This window comes from Lissotriton vulgaris, chromosome 8 (genome assembly GCF_964263255.1).
Source record: "Lissotriton vulgaris chromosome 8, aLisVul1.2, whole genome shotgun sequence".
Lineage (NCBI taxonomy): Eukaryota > Metazoa > Chordata > Amphibia > Caudata > Salamandridae > Lissotriton > Lissotriton vulgaris.
In genome coordinates, this window is record NC_141696.1 from 1,535,032,388 (window position 1) to 1,535,053,819 (window position 21,432).

At 49.7% G+C, this 21,432-nt stretch overlaps 1 protein-coding gene across 4 annotated transcripts in view; it reads right to left on the reverse strand.

Moving 5' to 3' along the window:
* LOC147700304 (uncharacterized) overlaps window positions 1–21,432 on the reverse strand; it is a 123,082-nt gene that overhangs the window by 23,818 nt on the left and 77,832 nt on the right. For 2 of the 4 annotated variants that reach the window (XM_086935673.1, XM_086935670.1), the window contains exon 6: window positions 8,866–8,973. The exons of the other annotated variants lie outside the window; for them this stretch is intronic. In XM_086935673.1, coding sequence (XP_086791799.1) covers window positions 8,866–8,973 — 108 coding nt within the window. The remainder of the gene's footprint in view (window positions 1–8,865; window positions 8,974–21,432) is intronic. 4 annotated transcript variants of the gene reach the window in all.

The following is a 21,432-nucleotide window of genomic DNA, read 5'->3' on the forward strand; positions in this document are numbered from 1 at the left end:
GTGGTACCTCGATCTCGACTGCGAGGTCGATCCGGAGTCGGCGAAGCCGCATGCGGAGTCGAAGACCTCGGTGGAGCCGTACCGAGCCATGGTGAAAGAGGCGCCGGCAAGAAAGGCATAAATGGAGCAGGGGCGTACGACTGAGGAATACCCAGATTGTACGATAATGGACCCATGGGCCCACCAGGCGCTCCAGTGGGGTACATTGCCCTAGAATAAACTCCAAACATCGCATTGAGAAAATGCGAGGGATCCTGTCCAGGACCAGGAAAGGAAAGGGTACGGACCTACCGGATGTTGCAATGGAGGCCGCCCCGACACATCCTCACCCTGACCTTCTGGGTTCACAGGAGTCTCCGCTGAAGCCGGTTCTTGAGGAGTCACCTCTTCTTCTTCTTCATGCTCCGAGGAAAACGGCTCCGGGTCCGGCTCCGGAGAACCTTCTCCTGACAAAGCAGGCGAAGGAGAGACAAAGTCTTTACGATGTTTGTGAGACCTTCTCTTCGAGTCAGAGGATTCCTTCTCCGAATGATGCTTCGAACTGTGCTTCCTCCTCTTATGCTTTCTCCTCGAGGAGCTCGAAGCATGTCCGGAAGCCGACTTAGATCTAGACCTAGATCTTTCTCTGGACTTTGACTTCGCTTTAGACCTCGACTCCTCTCCAGACCTCGAACCCGCTCTGGATCTCGACGCCGATCCCGACTTCGACCGAGACCTTTGCTTCGACTTCGATCTTCGTGACGTCGATCTCGAATGTCGTCCAGAGTCCTGTTTCACTTTCGCCAAAAGCAATTTTGCTTCACGCTCTCGAAGCGCCTTTGGATTCATTTTAAAACAGGAATCGCAGTTCTTGACGTCGTGACTCGAACCAAGACACCACAAACAATCCTTATGTGGGTCAGTGATGGACATCATGCGGGCACAAGACCTACATGGCTCAAAACCTGTTTTCCTCGACGACATCTCCGGAGAAGAACCAAGTCGTAAGAAAGAAACAGTGACAATTATTAAACAAAAAGATACTAGGTATCGCTGAAGATCCCGAAAACCGTTAGCGTCGGAGACGCGGAAAAAAGGGAACTGACGTCATCACGCCGGCGTGGGCCTGATATGGGGTCGGTGACGTCAGACGGAGTCGCGCGCGATGCCGTGCTCCTGGGACGTCGCCCACGTCGGCGTGCTACGAAGAAAATTTCCGAACGTTGCTGACGCAAGGGGGATATTCACAAGGTGAGGAATCCACACGGCAGATGTATCTATCAGAAATGGCCATATGCAAATCAGTCTGACCATGTGCCTCATGGGAACAGTCCAGCCCGAACTGCCAAGCCATGCCTTCCCTGGACCGGAAACAAGCTTTCGAGGACCGGTTTCTGGCATTCCAGCCATCTTCAGCCCGGCTTGCTTGAATCCAGTGGTGTGGAGAGCATGGGACTCACGTCTGAGCATACCCATCCCACTCGGGGTGACAAATGCAAAAACCACAGTTGATGGACAGAATGCAGAACAATGTCATACATTCACCCCAGTACAGAGATCTGGGCCCAAATCCATCGTTTTTTTGCACTCCACACCACCCCAGTTCAGACATGGCCATATGCACTCCAAATGGGAGAACCTTGAACTGATAGTGTTGGTCGTCCACTGTAAATCTTAGATAGTTCCTGTGGGCAGGGTGTATGGAAGTAGGCATCCTTGAGGTCTAATTAGGCAAGGAAGTAGGGTGACCAACCGTCCGTAAATTTCACGGACTGCCCGTTATTTAGGAACTTTGTCCGTTGTCCGTGGCCATTTCTATCACGGACGCCATTTGTCCGTAATTTTGGGGATGGCTGCCAGCACTGCTGTTCCCCTGGGAAGCTCGCACTTCTCTGAGGCTGCAGCAGCCCCTCCCCTACCTCGCTCAGTCTTTGATCAGGCCCATTGTCATTCTGAAGTGGCTGATTATCACCTAAAGAATGACAATTGTCCAAAGGTGTGGAGAAGGGGGGGGTAAGGGGGGATGGGGAGATGGGGAGACCAGTGTTCCATGGCCCTTCCTAACTTTGATCTGTGACTCGCAGATCAGCACAGGGCGGAATAACAAGTAAATAAAAAAAAGCAGGAATGATCACTGTGATGCAGCTTTGTGTGTGTGGGGGAGGGGCGGTGGGGAGGGGGGGGGGCAGAGGGTGCCGAAGTATCCAAAAGCAGAGACAGAAAGAGAAATAATGATAAAGTGTGGTATCTGGTTTTTTAGTAAATCAAAAAGAAGCACAAGGCAGATGGAGTGAGAAAGCGAAGGAAGAATAGAAAGCAAATAATAAAAGAAAGATGGAAAGGTAGTGAAAGATTTAGATTTAACAATGGAGGGAAGGACAAAAGGATGATCAAATGGAAAAAAAGGAACACAAAATGAATGTTAATGTGGACTATGGAAATATGAAAAGAAAATGAAATATGAATTAAAAAAAATAGAGAGTGATACGAAGTGAAAGGATGCACAGACAAAGATGGAAAGAAAAATAAACGGAGGGTGTAAAGATGAAAGTAGAGAACAAAGGGAGATAGAAAGGACATAAGGAAAGAAAGAAAATTAAAAGACTGAAGGAATAAAAGACAAAGATCAATATAGGTAAATGCAGTTTTGGCCAAATTTCTTTCCTGCTGTAAAAAGCATACTTTTGCATTATTTCTGCAAATTTTCATCAGGGCAACAATTTTTACAGACTTCAAAAGGAGAGACCGGGATAGCTCACTTTGCTACTTTATTTAGTGCCATATAAAGCGGGGGGTATTTTAGTTTTTTGGCCTCTCCCTTCCAATGGGCCCTTGCGTAGTCACAGCATGTGGCGTGCCATCCTCTGCATAGGTCTAGGGCACAGCATGCTGTTTTTGTGGAGGAGCCGTGCTGGAGGACCTAGCTACAGTTTGAAATATCCGTCAGGATGAAAGGCAAAGCCTTCTGAGTGCTTTGCGCGCCTACACTTTTTGGACTATAACTAAAATGTCTATTTAACTCTGGTGATTAATGTATCTCTTGGAGAGATCTGAGGTTTCACTAATCCCGGTTTGACTCATCATAAAGAAGCATAGAGGCATAGAGGCATAGAGGCATAGAGGCATAGAGGCATAGAGGCATAATGCACCTCTTGTAAAGCACAAAGTGTAACATACAGAGCAAAGTATTTATTTGTATAATAATTGTAAAGACAACCCCAACCACTATGTTATGAGTTATACCCACAGTTTGTATTTCGGGGTCACTGGAATTATGTGATTGTGCGGCTTCAACAGTTTCCGCATGATTATGGATTTGCCACATGTACCACATAATCCATCATTAGCTGAATATAGCTGAAGATTCTAATTTAAAAAGTTTCTTCCTCAAATGGTTAAAAAATAACTAAAAAGGCAGTGATGTGTTGCAAAGGCCCTATGTAAAGGTTGACTGGTCACCTTCCTTGGCATATTACTAAATTTGGGGGTTATATGAGTACTAATGAGGTGCAATCTATGACTAGAAAGTGTTAAAATGTGCAAAAATGAGAAAATAATATGGCAATAGTAAGACAAAATGTGCAGCATTATGCTGCATAAATTCCACTTTCTTGCCAAATAAATTAGTCAACCCTGCAGAATAATTTGGCCCTCCCTGCCACATAATTTCAGTGGACCTGCATATAGTACTTCCCAGCATGGATGCCATATGGCTCATACACTTTGTAGCCCTCCTTGTCTTAAGTAATAATTTCCTATATATTGTTTTGCATACGTATACGAGTCATTGTCTCTGAACAATAATTGTGTGAGCTAAAGCGCACAACACTCTATGGGGCATATTTACAAGGATGGCTTTAAAATTATCGCCGCTTTAGCGGCAGGAAACTGCCGCTAAAGCGGCGATAATGGGCTTGATAATAGGCCCATGAGAATTCCAATAGAAGCCCAGGTTTACACCAAAACATGGGCTTCTATTGGAATTCTCTGGAATTCTCAAGGGCCTACTATTCAAGCCTATTATCGCCGCTTTAGCTGCAGTTTACTGCCGCAAAAGTGTCGATAATTTTAACGCCGTCCTTGTAAATATGCCCCTAGATTGGGCTGAGCTACACTGTAAAATAAATGACACACACATAAGCCCAGGTCTATATAGAGATGAGGGGCACCATGGGAGGTATTTAGTGACTGAATCTGTGCAGAGGGAGGTCTTTGGTGAAGGGGTGTAATGAAGGTTGAAGGCCTCTGCATCCCCTGCAGTGCAGGTGGAACAACACTTTAAAGGAACCCCAGACTGTAAACCAAAGATCATATGAAATACAACAAAAAGACATGCACAGTTGCTCATTGCTGTGCACATATCAAAATGGTGAGGTGCACGATTGTCTCAACTTAATATAAACTTATTTTGACCTGTACTTATGTTGGTTGTCTATTTACTTACTTTTACACTATTGTGCGACCTCCTCTGATGTGTCTGAAAACGTATCTTTTGTCTGAAATTTCTGTCCTGAATTTTGACCTTCTGTCCTGAATTTTTGTCCTGAATTTTGACCCTTTGTCCTGAATTTTTAAACTCGCTGTCCTGAATTTGCAACTATGCCAGTTGGTCACCCTACAAGGAAGTCGCCTTGTTGAAGCATTGGAAGGACTTGTTGAAGAGTGATCATGTGAAAATGATCCGACTATGTAGAGATGGAGAGGTCTGAGGTCCAGTATTAGTCTGAGGGTCCCATCCTTTTTTGGGGATTAGGAAATACAGGGAGTAGACCCCTGTCTTTGATGCTCTACAGGGACTGGCTCAATTGCATGCTTTAGAAGCAGTGAGAGAACCTCCCGTTTGAGGAGTGTCAGATGTTCTGGGGATATTGGACGCTGTCTGGGTGGTAAGTTGGGGATTGGGGGGGGGAGATGCAGTAATCTCCAGGCAGTAACCATACTGGATAATTTGTCTTACCCACTTGTCTGTAGTGATGGAGTTCCAGGCAGGTAGGAAGTGTCATAATCTACCTTCAACCGGAGTGGAATGGTCTGGAGGGAGCGGAGGGAAGTCATTGCTTGGTAGAAGGGGCGGTTCGGTAGTTGTTGCCGCGACCTCTCCCTTTCTTATTATTTCCTCTGTACTCCCCTAAAATATCCCCTGTTGGGGAATGTTTGTGTAGGACTTTTGTAGGAGGAGGAAGTAGTGGCTGTGCCAATGTTTTTGGCTCCGCCCCTATAGGAGCGCCGAAAGGAACCTCGTGTAGGTAGAAACTGTAATACTCCCACAGATTTTGCAGTGTCTGTTTTCATTTTTTCTAGAGTGGTGTCCACCGCCGGACCAAACAAGTGTTCTTGATCGAACGGTTGATTTAAAATAGTTGTTTGCACTTCCTGTTTAAACCCGGAAATGCTTAACCATGCATGTCTGCGGAGTAAGACACTGGTGTTAATAGATCTAGATGCAGTATCGGCTGCATCTAGAGCACATTTGATGGATGCCTTTGTAATTAACTTGTCCTCCTGGACCAGATCGTTGTCTTTGGCCTTGTACTGGTCAGGTAACTGTTGGATAAGATCTTCAAGCTCGTCATAGTGAGCCCTGTCATATCTGGCAAGTAGTGCTTGCGCGTTAGCAATCCTTCAGTGATTGGCTGCTTGGGAGGCAACTCGTTTACCTGATGCATCCAGCAGTTTTGACTCCTTATCTGGGAGTGGTACATCACCAGAGGTTTGGGAATTTGCACGTTTTCTTGCATTGGACACTACTAAAGAATCTAAAGAGAGTTGTCCTTTGATGTATACTGGATCGTTAGAGGCAGACTTATATTTTTTATCAATCCGGGGATTGAGAATCCTGGTCCTGACATGGTCTTTAAATAGGACTGGTGCATGTTTAATAAAACATTTGAGCATTGGCAATGTGTATATTTATTTTTGTGACTGGGCAAAAGCGTCTAGTAGTAAGTCTTCTTCCATGGGGTCGGAATGTAGTTCCACGCCATGATATTGTGCAGCTCTATTATTGAGCTGACTAAAACCTATACTATCATATGAAGTGATGGCTTAGATGGGTATGGGTCTGGATCAGGAAGGTCTGGAGGATCTGTGGGATCATCGTAATCGTCCCATGTGTCCTGTGGTGAGGTAGTGTTGTCATCAGGGTCATTAAGGAATTCTTATTGTGTCCATCCCATCACGTAAATCATCCTCATACTGTGGTGGTAAGGGTGAGCATGGAGAAAAACTAGGAGAGGGTATAGGAGACTTTATCGGAGATAAAGGTTTAGTAGGAAGGATAGGAGAAGAGGGTCTTATGGATGAGGTTGCAAAGTCTCTATTCTTTATAGGTACCTCAGGTGTGGGTGAGGTATCAGATTTCCTCTTTTTTGCTGGAAGACTGACAATATGGCCTGCTTTAGGGTCCACATGTAATGTTTTTTGTTTCGGATCAATAGCATCTGGCCGAAACCGTTCTTCCTGCTTGTCTTCTTTTGGTGCCGATTTTTTCGGTTCAGAGTGTGGCTTTAATCTGGTCTTTATAGCTGTAGGAGGAACTTTGTGCTCCTTTGGCTTGAAAGTTGGAGCAGAGTCTGAACTTTTCTTCGGATCCGAAGATTTTTGGTGCTTTTCCGGTTTCGAGGTCTTATGGTGTTTCGGTGCTGAAGGGTTCGGGGTCGAGTCCTTTTTGGACTTAATGGAGATATCTATCCCCGATTTCGGTACTGAAGGTGTTTTTTGGGTGCTGATATGCAGCTTGCTTAGTCCCGAGCTGCCGGAAGGCTTTTCTTTTGTTTTCAGTGCCAGGCTCGGAGGCAGGGCTTCTGAAACTTTCTTTTCGTCTCGACTAGGGGCTTGAGGCGTAGTTTTGATCGGAGCCTTCCGTTTTTCGGGAGGGGCAGGGATATTTGTATTCACTCGTTGCCCTGGAGTGATGTGGTCATCAGAGTCGACGTCGTCCGCTTCAGAGACTATCTCAAACTCTTCCAAATCCTCTGCCTCTGGTATGTCAGGTCTTCATCGAAAATGTCTTCTGGCACCGGTGCAGCCTTTTGCGCCATAACGGGTCATCAAGCCCGGCGATCACGGATGGTTTTCTTAGATAGAAAAGAGGCGCAGGCTTGGCAATCCTTTTCTTTGTGCTCTGGTGATAGACAAAGGTTGCAGATCTTGTGATGGTCACTGTGTGGAAATGTAGCTCCACACTGGGGCCATTTTTTAAATGGAGTACTTTCCATTAGCTGTAGGCCTGAATGGCCCGATAGGCCCAGCAGCCCGAGGCGACGACTGGAATCAAGGATTTGGGAGTGTGTGCGTCGAAAGTCACGTGAACAAAACAATACCATTGAGTGTGATAAGTTGCGCGTCGAAAGAGGTTTGGAACACGGTGCCGAACCGGAACGGAGCAAGTCACATACGAACCCGTTGGCAGAAAAAAACAATCGAAGGATGGAGTCGATGCCCATACTCACTATCGTCCAAGGGAGGAGTCTCCTATCTTGTGACTATAAAAGACTTCTTCCAAGACAATAACAAGGTGCAACCATCCGAGCCCAACACCAGATGGCAATCTATGCACAAGTATGAATTCAGCAGCTCATATGCCTCAAACAGTTTCTTACCCTGGTGTCTCCTAAGAGATTGTGGGGAACCATATCATGGCGCTAGCCGCTTGGCTATTGAATTTACAGTTAGCTTGTGGTGTGTATAAATTAGTTTGAGAAGCAAGCAGATGCTCTGCTGAGCCATCTATTCAGTGGGGATGAGGCCATTCTTAAACAGAGGACACCGGCTCATAAAGAGAACAAGGCAGGGTGCAGTTTGGATGTATTGGTAAGGGTTTTTTACAGACCTATCGAGATGCTTCCCTAGCCAAGGACATACTTTTACAGAATGCGAACCATTAATGCCTACTCTGTGGGGGTCTTTCAGAAACACCAACAATTTTTCTACAGTTTAAATACAGTTTATTTATACATATAATTATAAACATAATATCTACGGATGGGTTGTGACTAGATGGCAGCTATGGAAGACATCACATACTATCAGCAACAATCCAAATTCCTAAACAAGAGAAACCAACAATAAACTCAAGGTCTTTTTGATTGATTTAGAAGATGAATGTATATTCCCGAGCCCATATAGAAATGTAAGGGAACTCAGAGACCGGACCCAAGAGACTGCAAGAGGCAGGCTGAGACATCTAAAAGTGAGAGAGAGAGAGAGAGAGAGAGAGAGAGAGAGACACACATACACACACAAACTTAAACCATCAGTCATGCGCTGGATGAGAAGAGGGCATATTGTGGTTAATGGTGGCATGCACTTTTGTGTTTTTCGCCTTGGGTAACAACGCTTTGTACTTTGCTTGTTGTTTGTTAAAAGATAATAACCATTTCCCGTTCAGCCACAGATTGTCAAGTATACAGGAGTGGAGGGGAGTGCAAGAAAAATTAAAGTTGAGGCAAACTGCCACAACCACCGTAGGTAGTTCATGGATGTTTAACTCTACAACGTGCCTTGCAGGTTCTGTAAAAATATGATAATAAATATGAAACATTAAGATGCATTTATTGTAGACTCCAATTCTGAGCATATTATTAAATAAAGCAACATGAAGCACAGTAAGTATTAAGGCATGAGGAATAGAGGGCATGAGATATGATGAAGAAAGACAGACACATTTCTCAAACTAGTTCCAAGGAATACTCAACTCAAAAAGAGAAGACTATTGAGCTGAGAGGATTAATACAACGAAGAATATCATAAACTAGTGGCTAGGCCAAAGGAGCTCATGATGTATGTGTGGACTGTAATCGCTCAAATACATTTGAAATCCTATCCTAACATAAGGTTACAGACGGTCACTTGCACATAATTTTCAGGATGGTGCAATTTACTCACCTGGAAAATTACAGATGATTTGTTTTATCTCAGAGTCTTGACGATTGCCTGAAGGCTCTGCCTCCTCTTTAATGTTTGATGACTTAAGAGATGAGATATCGAACATTCCTGTAAAAAAATGGGCAGTTTTTAGCTGTGCTACTGAAAGCCCATCAAGCCTAATGCATGAAAAATTAAGTAGTTGGCTGAACTGCATGACTTCTCAAAGTATGATTATTTGGCTGAACTGCATGACTTCTCAAAGTATGATTATTTGGCTGAACTGCATGACTTCTCAAAGTATGTTCCTCTAGCGTCTGCGGAGAACTGTATAACCAGGAATCTGTTCCAGCTGGCTGATGGGATCTCAAGTTACAGCTAGCCTTACATGCTATTCTCCCAGAGCCTGATCCAAGCATCTTCTCTTTTGGGAACGGCTAGAGCTTAGCATGCATGCATGCATGCATGCATGCTGAAATCGCGCCGCTGCTGTGTAAACAGCTATCTGGGATAGACAGTGCTTTATTTGTATTAAAAAGGGTAATGCTTTCTGCAATACTAAGTAAGTGAGGCCTTCAAACAGCAATCTGTGAATTAGCAGGTCAGAGTTATAACATAACTGCCTACAGGGTAGAAATGTTTAAAGCAGTTATCTGCTCGTAGAAGACGGTCTTGGGTGCAGCATCAGTAATCTAAGATGGTGCCCTGTGACGCACAAACTTGCCTGCGTCCTAACTTACGACCCGTACACCATCTGCAGGGCTCTAAAAGTTGGCCACCAGAAACTGCACAGAAGGGGGGACCTGGTACAGATCAGCAGAGTCGACACCTGTCCCATCCTACACCCAACAAGGGAATTGAGAGCAGCATGTCCTTGCAGTGAGAAGACTAGGTGAAGTGTAGAAGCTATGAAAGAAGACATCTGAACATATGGCCAGCCCATTCTGCTAATTCCTGTGGCCCGTATACAGTGAAGCAGGTCAGGCAGATAGGTGAGAAATCTGCAAAAATTAATAAAGTGACTCAACCCGGACATAAAGACTCACCTCTCTTGGGCCCTCACCTGGTCCAAGTTTTCCCCTCTCACACAAACTAACAAATAAAAGACAACAGCTGGCTTGAGACCAAAGCTGTTCCAATGAGATTTAGGACTAGCTAAGCATAAATTAAAGGTCTGAGATTACTACATAATACCATACAAATACTGATCTCTATTCCCCTACAACAAAGCACAAAAACATCCGTAACGCCATGATCTGAGAGCAGCGAACTGGGTCTGTCTCCTCGGGATCACGCAACCCGGGGCATTCAACTGCTTCTAGTTATCAGTTTAGAAATCACTGAACCAGACTTGCGCTAGTGCTAAAATACCCAATTTTCCTTCCTTTGATCCTGATGAAGTGCCACCAGACCCGATAGGGTCTAACCTGGCATGAAACATGTCAACCCCATGCACCACAATAGCCCTATAGGTACATTATATACAGTTGGGGCAGATTACTTTTAACTAGGCTAGTTTCCCCTGGGAATAAATACATTTACTTAAGACAGCCCTAGACCCATTTCAACCCACTCACTCTCCGCACTACCAAGCCCACACACCCTACGGCTTCATCCAAAAAGATCTCCGCTAAAGAGCCCCTTCGCGGGTGCCCCGTTGGGCATTGCAGCGTCGGCCCGAAGAGGAGCAAGGCCCAATGATGTAGCAATGCATCCTTCAGGGTGTGGGAGGGCACTTTTTAGAAAGGACCTTTCTTCCCCTACCCTTAGGAACTGTACGCTCCTTGTATTTCCAGCAATAAAAGGGCTGACACCCAAAAGCGGGAGGTACAACATTGCCCTTATCACGGATTGAATTCTTTGCTTACAGCTGACCCTTCCATCCCAGCACTAATACAAGAACTAGAGAAATTCTCCAATGCGTAAGGTTTCAAATAAATTACTCCATGACCCAGGGAATGGGTGTGGTGGACCCAAATTAGGTGTCCTAACCAAATCTTCTAAAACGGGGCCCAGAATTTACTGAAGGCCTTTTCCTTAGTAGGGGCTAGACATACCAAAAGAAAGTAACACCCAAAACTCCTAAATGTCTCTTCCCTGGTTTAAATCAATTTCAAGGATCTATAGTAAAAGACCAACTATCTTGCTTTACCAGAATCAACAGCATTAAAATGTACGTTCTCCCTAGACTGCTATATACAATTCAAATTCTTCTTCCATTTCATTTTTCAAACCAATCAAAGAGATACCAAAAAACTGTTCTATGGGCCTGATTCAGAATTAGCGGATGTGTTACTCACTCAGAAACATCATGCATATCCGGTCCACCTTATTACAAATTCAATGATATCTTTTGGCACCTAAAATAAGAGGGGTGTGACATCCATCACACGTGTAACGCATAACCCGCCTGCCAAACTCGAAATTGACCCTATACAAAAAACACTCCAAGGGATGCTAAGGACTCCCAGACATCAAACGATTCATAGCCGCAGAGCAAATTCGAACTGCACGGAAATAGATGAATGAATAGTGGCTGAAACCGTGGCTCTTTAATTCAACTTCAATTATGGCTCCCACATTGCCAGAGATGAAAAACAGGGGATATATTTCCTGCTACGGGGTTGCTACTTATGTTTGGGGAGAAGTAGAACTAGAAGCAAAAAGACAACATTGTACCCATTATGCATGACAAGACTGAATTATAACCCAGCTTTTATCTGGGGCCAAGAAGACCCATACTTTACCAATCAGGATGGTCAAGGCCCAGAACGACTGAAAGATGTATTTATAGACCAAGCACTTAGAACTTGAGAACACTTCGAAGAGCACTACCACTTGTGCACGTAAGCTCTAGGCCGGGCAGTCAAGGTTTAGTCCCAGAGAGTGGTAGTAGGTTTGGAAATTAGATATAGTGTGGCAAATGTGTCACACATGTAAACCCCAATGTCAATTCATCATTTCAATAGATAGGGGACCCCTAAACCCAAGGATGGTGAATCTATCTATGCAGCGTTGATAGATTCGATTTACTACAAGCACTAGAGTGGTCAAGCTCGGAGAAAGGCAGAGCATTGTAACCGATACAAACAATGTTCCTACATACAAAGGTATAACACACTTGTATTTAGCATTGGGGTCAGATCTCACCACCGCTAGATACAAATATATGATACACTGCAGATGAACCGGAGAAACCATTTACCAGGAAGACTGGTACATTATATGAGAGAAAAACGGAAAAAAACATTCATATGCACAAAGTAAAAAGACTGCGCCAACAAACTAAGACACACTGGTGTTTGACCCCAGCAAGACTAGGTGCTTTTTTTGGTGGCTCTGACCTGTGTTGGAGACAGTGCCAAACAAAAGGCACAATGATTCATATAAGGTGGTCATACCCAAAATTTAGACCCTATCGGGCAGCTCTAATTATTCTTATAAAAGACATCACAGGTATTACATTGCTCCAGGCCCCAAGAAAGGCCATTCTTGTGGGGCAGCAAATAACCTTTACAACCTCTTCCAGGCAAACAATTATCACACCTTCTGTACGCAAAAAGAAGGACATTAGTCCAGTTTTGGAAAAATGTGCCCCACCCCCCTAAAGGAATATGGTGGTCCAAAGTATGCCCGTTTATAACATGAGTGGCCCTTCCTCTTCTATCTTTTTCCTCACTTAGGCTTCAGCCCGGTGTTTCTACGCAAGATCCATCTTCTTTATTCTCTCCCTACAGCTCGCCTTCGGATCAACGGTCAGATCACAAAGCCTATCCCTGTCGCTAGGGGCACGAGGCAGGGGTGTCCCAGATTTCCACTGACCGCACCCACGCTGCGTGGAGCGAGGACTTAGGCACTTAGGCACAGATCTCTCGCAGGAGGTCTGGCTGTACTGTTGCAAGCAGACCAAACGTCTGTCCCCTAACTACCGCCTGTGCCTCATTCATTTTAAATATCTGCAAAGAATGTACCGTTCCCCTGCCCAGCTGCACAAAATGGGCCTCACTACCAGTGATAGATGTCTCCCATGCTCTGCCCCCGCTACTGAATTTTCCCATCTAGCCTGGCTGTGCCCAAAGGTCTCTGCATATTGGTGTGCTGTGTGCGCCACAATCACTAAGATCACCTCTACACCTGTCACGCCTGACCCGCTGCTATGTTTTTTAGGTTTTGTGAAATATTGTCTGGTACCTTCCGCCGGCTCACTGCTATGCTGCTTGTTCTCGCATGGCGCAGGATCTCCATGCACTGGGGACGGAGACCCGAGCCCAAAGTTAGCGCTTGGTTTGAGGATGCTGCGCGTGGTCAGACGCTTCTGTCCTTATTCTGGGATTTAATGCCGGCAGTTTCCCACCCGCTTGACATCTGGGGTCCCCTCGTCTCTTACCTCTTATGCCAGAACGCTCTGGCCTCTGCAGCCTTTCCCGCGCCCCCAGCCGGCACTCTGCCCACGGCGGTTGCTGGTGTTGGCTTGTAGGGTGCGGCCACCCCCTGACTCCCTGCGGCCTCTCTCACCAGCAGTTGACTTCCTCAGAGCGACCCTTCATGCCCTTCTCACTCCATTCCCTGTCATTTCGCTCCAACTACTATTGTGAGCTGCTTATGTACAATTGTTTGCGTATCAAGTAAGAGAGAGAGGACTAGAAAGCTAGTCCATATCCCCAGGGATTTATATGTAATCAACAAGGACTAACTATATGTGACCATATTACAGGACTCAGAACTGTATTGTCAACAGAAACCCATTAGGTTTTATCATGAAGTCCTCACCCACCAACAGGGGGTCATGAGTGCCTTAAAGGCATGGTGTCAGTTTATTGCTATTCAGCTACAGGTTAGCTTTTCAGTCTTTTTAGACTGCGTGTTTGCAATGCAGCCTGGGAGCTTCCTATGCTTCCGGTGAGTTATGAGAATTTCTACTGCTTTATGAGCATTAAAACAGTCTCTAAATAATTTTTAGTGTTGTTTCTCATGTTTCTAATGCTTATTATTCATGTATGGTGGAAATTCTTCACAGCATATTTCAGCTCTGATGTTATTTGGCTGATATATATATATATATATAGCACATATAATATAGTGTTTCCGGGGTCCCGCACTTGGGCGGGAATATTCTAATGCTTGTGACTATTGATGAGGATCACTTGGAAGAGAAGCTTCATAAACGGGCCCACCCAGTGACACCGAATGTGCCCCGGGTGTGCTTCGACGCCTGGGCCTCTTAGCGGTTAAAAACAAGGCGGGTGGATGTTGTGGTGGTAAAATTAAGACCTCCTACATCCGGTGGTCTACATGTTTCAGCCAGTCTCTTGGGTTATGCTGGCTTTCCTCAGGACTGTCAATTAGTGTGGTTGCAAGTTAAAAATAATTAAGTGAGTGTGTTGGGACTATGTGTCGCACTCACTAAGGTGCTACAAGTGTGCGAGGGGGATTCCCTCACCAAACATACCTGGACATGGGCGTGGCTTGGAGGGCTTAGATGGCGGTCGCAGCTTAGAGGAGCTCCCGCCGGCCCACGCGTTATCCGATCATTATCCTGGCCCCCGAGCCCTGCAAACTGCCCTACCTGTACTGGGAGTGTTCCGGGTGGCACCGAGACCTATCCGGTGTGCCGCCCCGCTTCATCAGCTGCTCCAGTGACCCGCGATTGTCGGCGACGCGGTGCGGCCTACTGTCCACGAGTGGAGCCGGGGCCTCGATTTTCGGGACCCGGGGCCGACGGCCAGTGGTCGGGCCGGTCGGGGGATTCCCCACCCAGCAGCATCGGCGCCGGAGCTCACGAGGACCGCTGCGGGTACCTGGAACGTCGGAGGCTACACCTGGGGTGTTCCTGGGACAGCGTGGGGGCACCGCGGCCTGTGCGGACCCCGGGAGACCGGGGCCTCGAGTTTTGCGACCCCGGGCCGGACCGAGTCTGAGAGACTGGGGGTCGCAGAGGTTGGCTCCTAGGGTCGGTGTGGCACCTACTGTGCGCAGTGACCACTGACCACGTCCAGGAGGACCCTGGGGGCTGGGACGCGGCCCACACCCGACTGCCCGGTGGCCTTGCATTTTGCTCATACCGTGCGCTCTGAGGCGCGCCTCTCCGGGCCTGTTCCCGGGACTGCTCTGGGCCGGTGAGACGACGGAGGGAGCCCCCCGCTGGGTCCTGCCTCGGATACTGGTGCTCTGGAGTGTCCTTGAAGCTTGCCTGGCCCTGGGGACGCCGGGGCCTCGAGTTTGGTGGGCCTCGGCCGGATGGTATTCTCCCTGGCTCCTGGACCGGGAGGTGGGCTCGGAGCGGCTGGAGAGCTAGAGATTTGCACGCCACGTCGGACTTGGATGGTTGGAGCTGGTGGTGCCTGGAGGGACGAGCCTACTGCCCGGATGGTGCGTGGAGGTCTCCCACGGATAGCCCGAGACAAACTGTGAGTGGCCCCCCCCCTCCTCCTCCCCTCTGGTGGACCGGCGCTGGGGCGCTGTGACGGGACTTGTGACTTGTGACCCGGGAGGTGTTCGGGGCTAGTCAGTCTGAAGACCCGAGTGTCTGCCCTGCATCATCTGCTGCTTTGGGACACGAGTTGGGTGTGGGGTGGCCAGGCAGACGACGGGGCTGGACGTCCCCGGTTCTTGAGACCTTCCTCTGCGCGTCCTGGCTCGCAGATCCTGGGTGAGGTCCGGACTGAGATCCAGGAAGCCCTAACCTGGTGAAGAAACTATCCTGTTGAACGTTCCCGCTGGGGCTTGCTGCCCGGAGCTGAGCTGCGGTGTCTGTGTTCTGGGGGTGCCCACTGGCCCCCGAGTGGACGATACTGTTGAATTGCTGTTGACGAGGGGCCCACCGCTGGGGCAGTGAGGCCCTTTTCCTTGCCACTAACCATGACGAGAGGTGGGGGCGGCACTGGGTCCACCAAGCAAGGGACGATTGATAAATTCACAGGGCCCAGTGGAGGCTCCGGGGCCTCCGGCGGTGGCCAGACCACAGGCCCTGATAATGCGGCCCTGATGGCCGCCATTACGCAGTCCAGAGACATGCTGGATGCCAAAATTGGGGCGGTTGGCGCCGATGTCATGCTGCTGCGTCAAGATCTCCGCAATGCTGTGGCCCGCATCACCGAAACCGAAACTCGGATTACAGGGGTGGAGGACGATGTGGTGGCTCTGAAAAAGAAAGTGGAGGACATGGCCAGGATCCAAAAGGGGCTAGCGCTCCGTGTCGAGGATGCGGAAGGGAGGGCGCGAAGGAATAATCTGCGCTTTGTGGGCTTTCCAGAGGATTGTGAAAAGGGGTCCATGGATGTATTCTTGACACGCTGGTTGGAGAGCTGGCTTCCCCCGAACGTCTTGTCACGCTGCTTTGTGGTGGAGCGCGCCCATAGGGCCTTGGCGCAGAAACCGCCGGCCGGAGAGCGACCACGTCCAGTCATCGCCAAGATCCTTAACTTTCATGACAGGGACGTTATTCTCCGAGAAGCAAGAGCAAAGGAGGACTTGTCGTTCGAGGGTCACAGGATTATGATTTTCCCGGATTATACCAGGCTGGTGCAGCAGCAGCGCCGATCCTTCCAAGATGCGAAAGCCAAGTTACGTGGATTGAAAATTCAATATTCACTGTTGTACCCTGCTCGTCTGCGGGTTGTGTTTCATTCCAAGACCCACTTTTTCGACACCCCGGAGGCGGTGTTTAGCTGGACAGATGAGACAGTCAGGATCTGACCGAATGCCCAGCCGGGCCTGAACTCCGGAGCATCGTGTGGGTCGTCGCAAGAGAGGGGCGAATCATCCAACAGGAGCAGGAGACACAGCAAGTCTAGGTCACGGCGACGCTCCCAATCCGGGGGTGGCCAGCTGGATGGTGCACAGTCAGACACTGCTCAGTCTGGGACTGGGACCCGAGAGCCGTGGAGCCCCCCTCTTGTCTCCTAAGCGACATTTCGTTTCTGGCCTTGGCAGATGGCCATTGGGGTAACACTACTGATTGATGGGCGGGTGCATGGTGTGGTGTGGTCTAGGCCATAGCTGGACACAGGAAGGGCGTAATGTCTGTTGTAGTTCTGTCCCGCTGCGCTTAAGCGGTGGGTCACATGTGCTTAATGGGGTTCGGGGTGCTGACCCATGGGCGGCCTACTCCTCTCATGTTCGAAGGGGGCCCTAAGGGGAGGTACTGTTAGTTGGGGAGTGTGGGGTGAGCTTGCTGTTTTCTTTGGGGATGTTGGGATCCATTGGTATGGGTGGGCCCGGGCCCTGCGTTTTGGTCTCGGGACCACCCATGCCGCGACAGGTACTTCATAGTTCATTGAGGTATAGGGTGGGGGGAGGTGGGATGTGGGCGGTCGGGGTTGGGACCGCTGAGTTGGGGATTGGGACTGTTTGGGGCTGTGGGACTGTAGAGTTGGGGTTTGTTTTCCTTGGGGTGGGCGGTAGTGTGCATGTGTGTGTCGCAGAAATGTTCCTTATGGCGTGTGGTGGGTGGCGCGGGTGTGGAGGGCTTGTGTGGTGGATCTTCATGGACCATGGCTGAACTGACTCATAGACTCCCTGAAGACTCTATGCGGGTGATTACGTGGAATGTCAGGGGCTTATTAGACAAAATTAAACGCGGGGCTGTGCTACGCTGGGGGAAAAAAGAGGTTGCAGATGTTCTATTGCTACAAGAAACCCACATGATGGGCACAAAGGCTCTGGGCCTACAGAGATTTGGTTATCAACAAGTTTTCCATGCGGGTTTCTCCAGAGGATCCAGGGGTGTGGCCATTTTGATCCACCGTAGAGTGGCGTACACCCATGAGAAGCAGTGGGCTGATCCCCAGGGTCGCTACTTGTTTGTTAAAGGCATGGTGGGCACGGACTCAGTGGTGTTTGGCAGCGTTTACACCCCTCCCCCCCTCCAATGGGCCCTGGCTGAGAGGTTGTTTGCAGTGTGGGAGGACATTGCCGGGTCGTTGGCTGTGATTGGGGGAGATTGGAACGATGTGATGAATATATGCGTGGATCGCCATAGGCGCCGAGAGGGGATCGAGGTTCAGTCCCCTTCCCCTTCACCCACCAGACTGCGTGCAATGAGTGAGGGTTTGGGCTGGGTAGATGCTTGGCGACATATGCACCCCGCGGCCCGGGAATATACTTATGTCTCAGCTGTGCACGGCTCGTTCTCGAGGCTTGACTGTGTGTTTGTGCCTGGGGAATGTTTGTGTAGAGTAAAGGGCGCTGACATCCTGCCTAGGGGCCTGTCCGACCACTCCCCTGTCTCTGTTGATGTGGAACTCACCCGGAAGAGGCAGCCGTTCCGTTGGAGGATGTCCTCTTGGCATCTCCTGCAACCGGAGTATACTAATCACCTGCGCGAATCCATTGACCACTACTGGCGGGAAAACCTAGTTGGGGATGCCGATGTAGGAACGGTATGGGAAGCCATGAAGCCTACCATACGGGGAATAGATATTGCATGGTGCTCGGCAGCTCGGCGGAAGCGTCAGGAGCAAACTACCGAAGCGGCCGCACGAGTGGCGACCCTGGAACAGGAAAGCCGCGAGGGTGACGATGAAGTCGGGATACGTCTGCTGTTACAGGCACAGCAAACATACGGGTCCCTCCTGATGGATGAAGCCAAACAGGCATGGCTAGCCACCAGAAGTAGGGTGTATCAATGGGGGGACAAGTCGTGTTCCATGCTCCATCGACTGTGCCACCAAACTTTCCAACCCCTCCTGCTGCCAGGCCTTACAAATGGTGAGGGAGAGGTCTTGACCAACCCGCACGAACTGGCGACGAGCTTTGCTACGTACTATTCAACCCAGTACGCCCCGCGCGACCACCTGTCTGACAGTGAGCTGGCTCGCTTTCTCGCGGAGCTGCCACCGGTGCCGTTATCGGATGAGACCAAGACGGCCCTAGAGGCGCCTCTCACAGCAGAGGAGTTGGGTGATGCACTGGGGCAACTCAGCACTGGCAAGGCCCCTGGCCCTAACAGCTACCCGAGTGAATTTTTCAAGAAATTTCATGTACAGCTTGGTTCTCCGTATCGTCGGGCGCTTGAGGTGGCGCGTGAGCGAGGGGTGTTGCCCCCGGACTGGCGCCACGCCGAAATAGTGGTCTTCTTGAAACCGGGCAGACCCCCAGATCGCCATGACTCTTATAGGCCCATCTCGTTGATTAATGTTGAGGCCAAGGTCTTGGCCAAGGCCCTGGCGAACAGGCTCGCTCCGCATATCACGGACTTGGTCCATCCCGACCAGGCAGGCTTCATGCCTCGCAGGGCGACGCGGCATAATATCCGTCGCGCACAGGCGGCGATCGACGCCATTGGGACCTTAGGGGACCAGGCGGCAATGTTACTGGCCGACATTGATAAGGCGTTTGACTCCGTCAGCTGGTCGTTCCTATTTGCCTTGCTGCGCTGTCTCAACCTGGGCCCGGTCTTTCTGTCGTATGTCCGGCTCCTCTATACAGATATCACGGCCTCGGTGCGGGTCGCCGGGGCAGTTTCGGGGATGTTCCGTATCGGCCGCGGGACCAGACAGGGGTGCCCTCTTTCCCCTTATTTATTTGCACTCGCCATGGAGCCTTTGGTTGCCAGGGTGCGCCAGGACGCGCTGATACGGGGCTTCCAGTGGACTGCCACCCTGTCCGACAAAATCGCACTGTACGCCGATGACGTCCTCTTCTTCCTTACCGACCTGCGGCGCTCAGGCCCGCGTGTCCTAGAGGTTATGCAACTGTTTGGGGAGGCTTCAGGCCTGTTTCTGAACCTCCATAAATCCACGCTGTGGGTGTTGGAAGGGGGCGAGGTGACGGACCCCTGGGCTTCGGGGCTGCGAGTGGCCACGACCGGGCTGAAATACCTGGGCGTGTTTCTCTCAGGCTCGGCGGACATTGCATGGGACCGTAATCTCATACCAGTCTGGGAGCGGGTACAATCAGATGTTAAAACCTGGTCTCGGATGCCCCTATCAATCTTTGGCCGCTCCGCTATATTTAAAATGGTGGCGCTACCGCGCCTATTATACCAATTACAGAACCATCCGTATCCCATCCCGCCTCAGTGGTTTAGGCAGGTCAACTCGGTGCTGGGCCGCTTTCTGTGGGCTGGAGGTGCTGCCAGAGTTGCATTGCGTACTTGTTTTTTGTCCACCTACTGTGGGGGTTTGGCCACTTCAGATTTACTGTCATACTATCAAGCCGCACATCTTCTCATCCTGAATGACTGGTGGTATGGCGATTGTGGAGACCCAGCTTATGCCCTGGAGCGTGCCTTGATGGGTGACAACTCGCTTCACACCATCCTCTATTCACCCAGACTGCGTCGCTCGTTGCCGAGGGTTACGCGACTTGTTTTTGCGGTGTGGCGACAGGCCTTGCGTCGCATGGGCTGGTGGGGCAGACTGACCGCGGAGACGCCCCTGTGGCATAACGGTATGCTGCCGGAACTGTTTAAGCTATCGGGCTTCGACGGCTGGGACGCGATTGGTATCTCGCAATTAGGCCATGTGCTGTCCGGCACGACGCTCAAATCTTTCCAGGCCCTTCGTACCGAATTTGATATGCCCCAAACTCAATTCTTTCGATATCTACAACTCCGGCATGCGCTGCTGCCCAGTCTTACCAACCTTGACTCACTCCCTGATTTCAGCCCGATCGAAGCGAAAGTCTTCATGGGCGACCTTGGAGATAGAAAACTTTCGCGCATCTACCAGACTATGGTCATCCATTGCTCCTCCACCCTCCTCCCGCTGAAGGCGGCCTGGGAGGCCGACGTCGGTCAGTTGGATGAGGATGATTGGCGAGAGGCCCTGGAGTCCCCGAGGGGTGCGGCTATTGCGATGCGTTTGACTCATACAATTCAAAATTCTCCATAGGGCCTACTATACGCGCGAGCGTCTGTGGAAGGCGGGACTGATTGGGACCCCGGACTGCCTGCGGTGTGGGTCGGAGATAGGTACACTACTCCACACAGTATGGTCGTGCCCCAGACTGATTGGCTTCTGGAGAGGTGTGTGGGGCTGTTTGTCAGAGGTATTGGGCTGGACCCTCCCCCGTACCCACCGTTTGGGCCTGCTGCACATCCTAGAGGGGGTGGGTGGAAATATCTACAAGAGGCACCTGCTCCTCCTGGGGCTGGTGGTGGCCAAGAGGGATCTGGCCCGAGCATGGAAGGATGTGAGCCCCCCCCCCCTGAGTGCGTGGAAGGCTGGCATTGACTTCTGTATGGGTTTGGAACGCCCGATCTTCGAGGCTCGGGGATGCCCCCGTAAACACTTTAAATATGGAAAAGATGGGCAGACCACAGGGGCTTGCAACTGGACCCCCCTGCTGAACCGGAGGAAGATCTTTAGCCCCATGTGGCCTGGTGACCCCGCTCCCCCACACCTACACTTGCCGCACTAGGAACTTACGTCGATACTGTATATGCGCACATGCCTGGGGTTAGGGTGGGATCCAGGGGAGGGTTCTGGGAGTTGGGTTGATGGGTAGATGAAAAGATAAAGACGGGGTTAATGTTTCCTGTATCCTTGTATTACATTGATTTCTTGACTGGACGCTTAGTCCTATCTTCATGATTGTCTCGGTATGTTTGGTGGTGCCATCCTGATTGTAGGGGGCCACTCTATC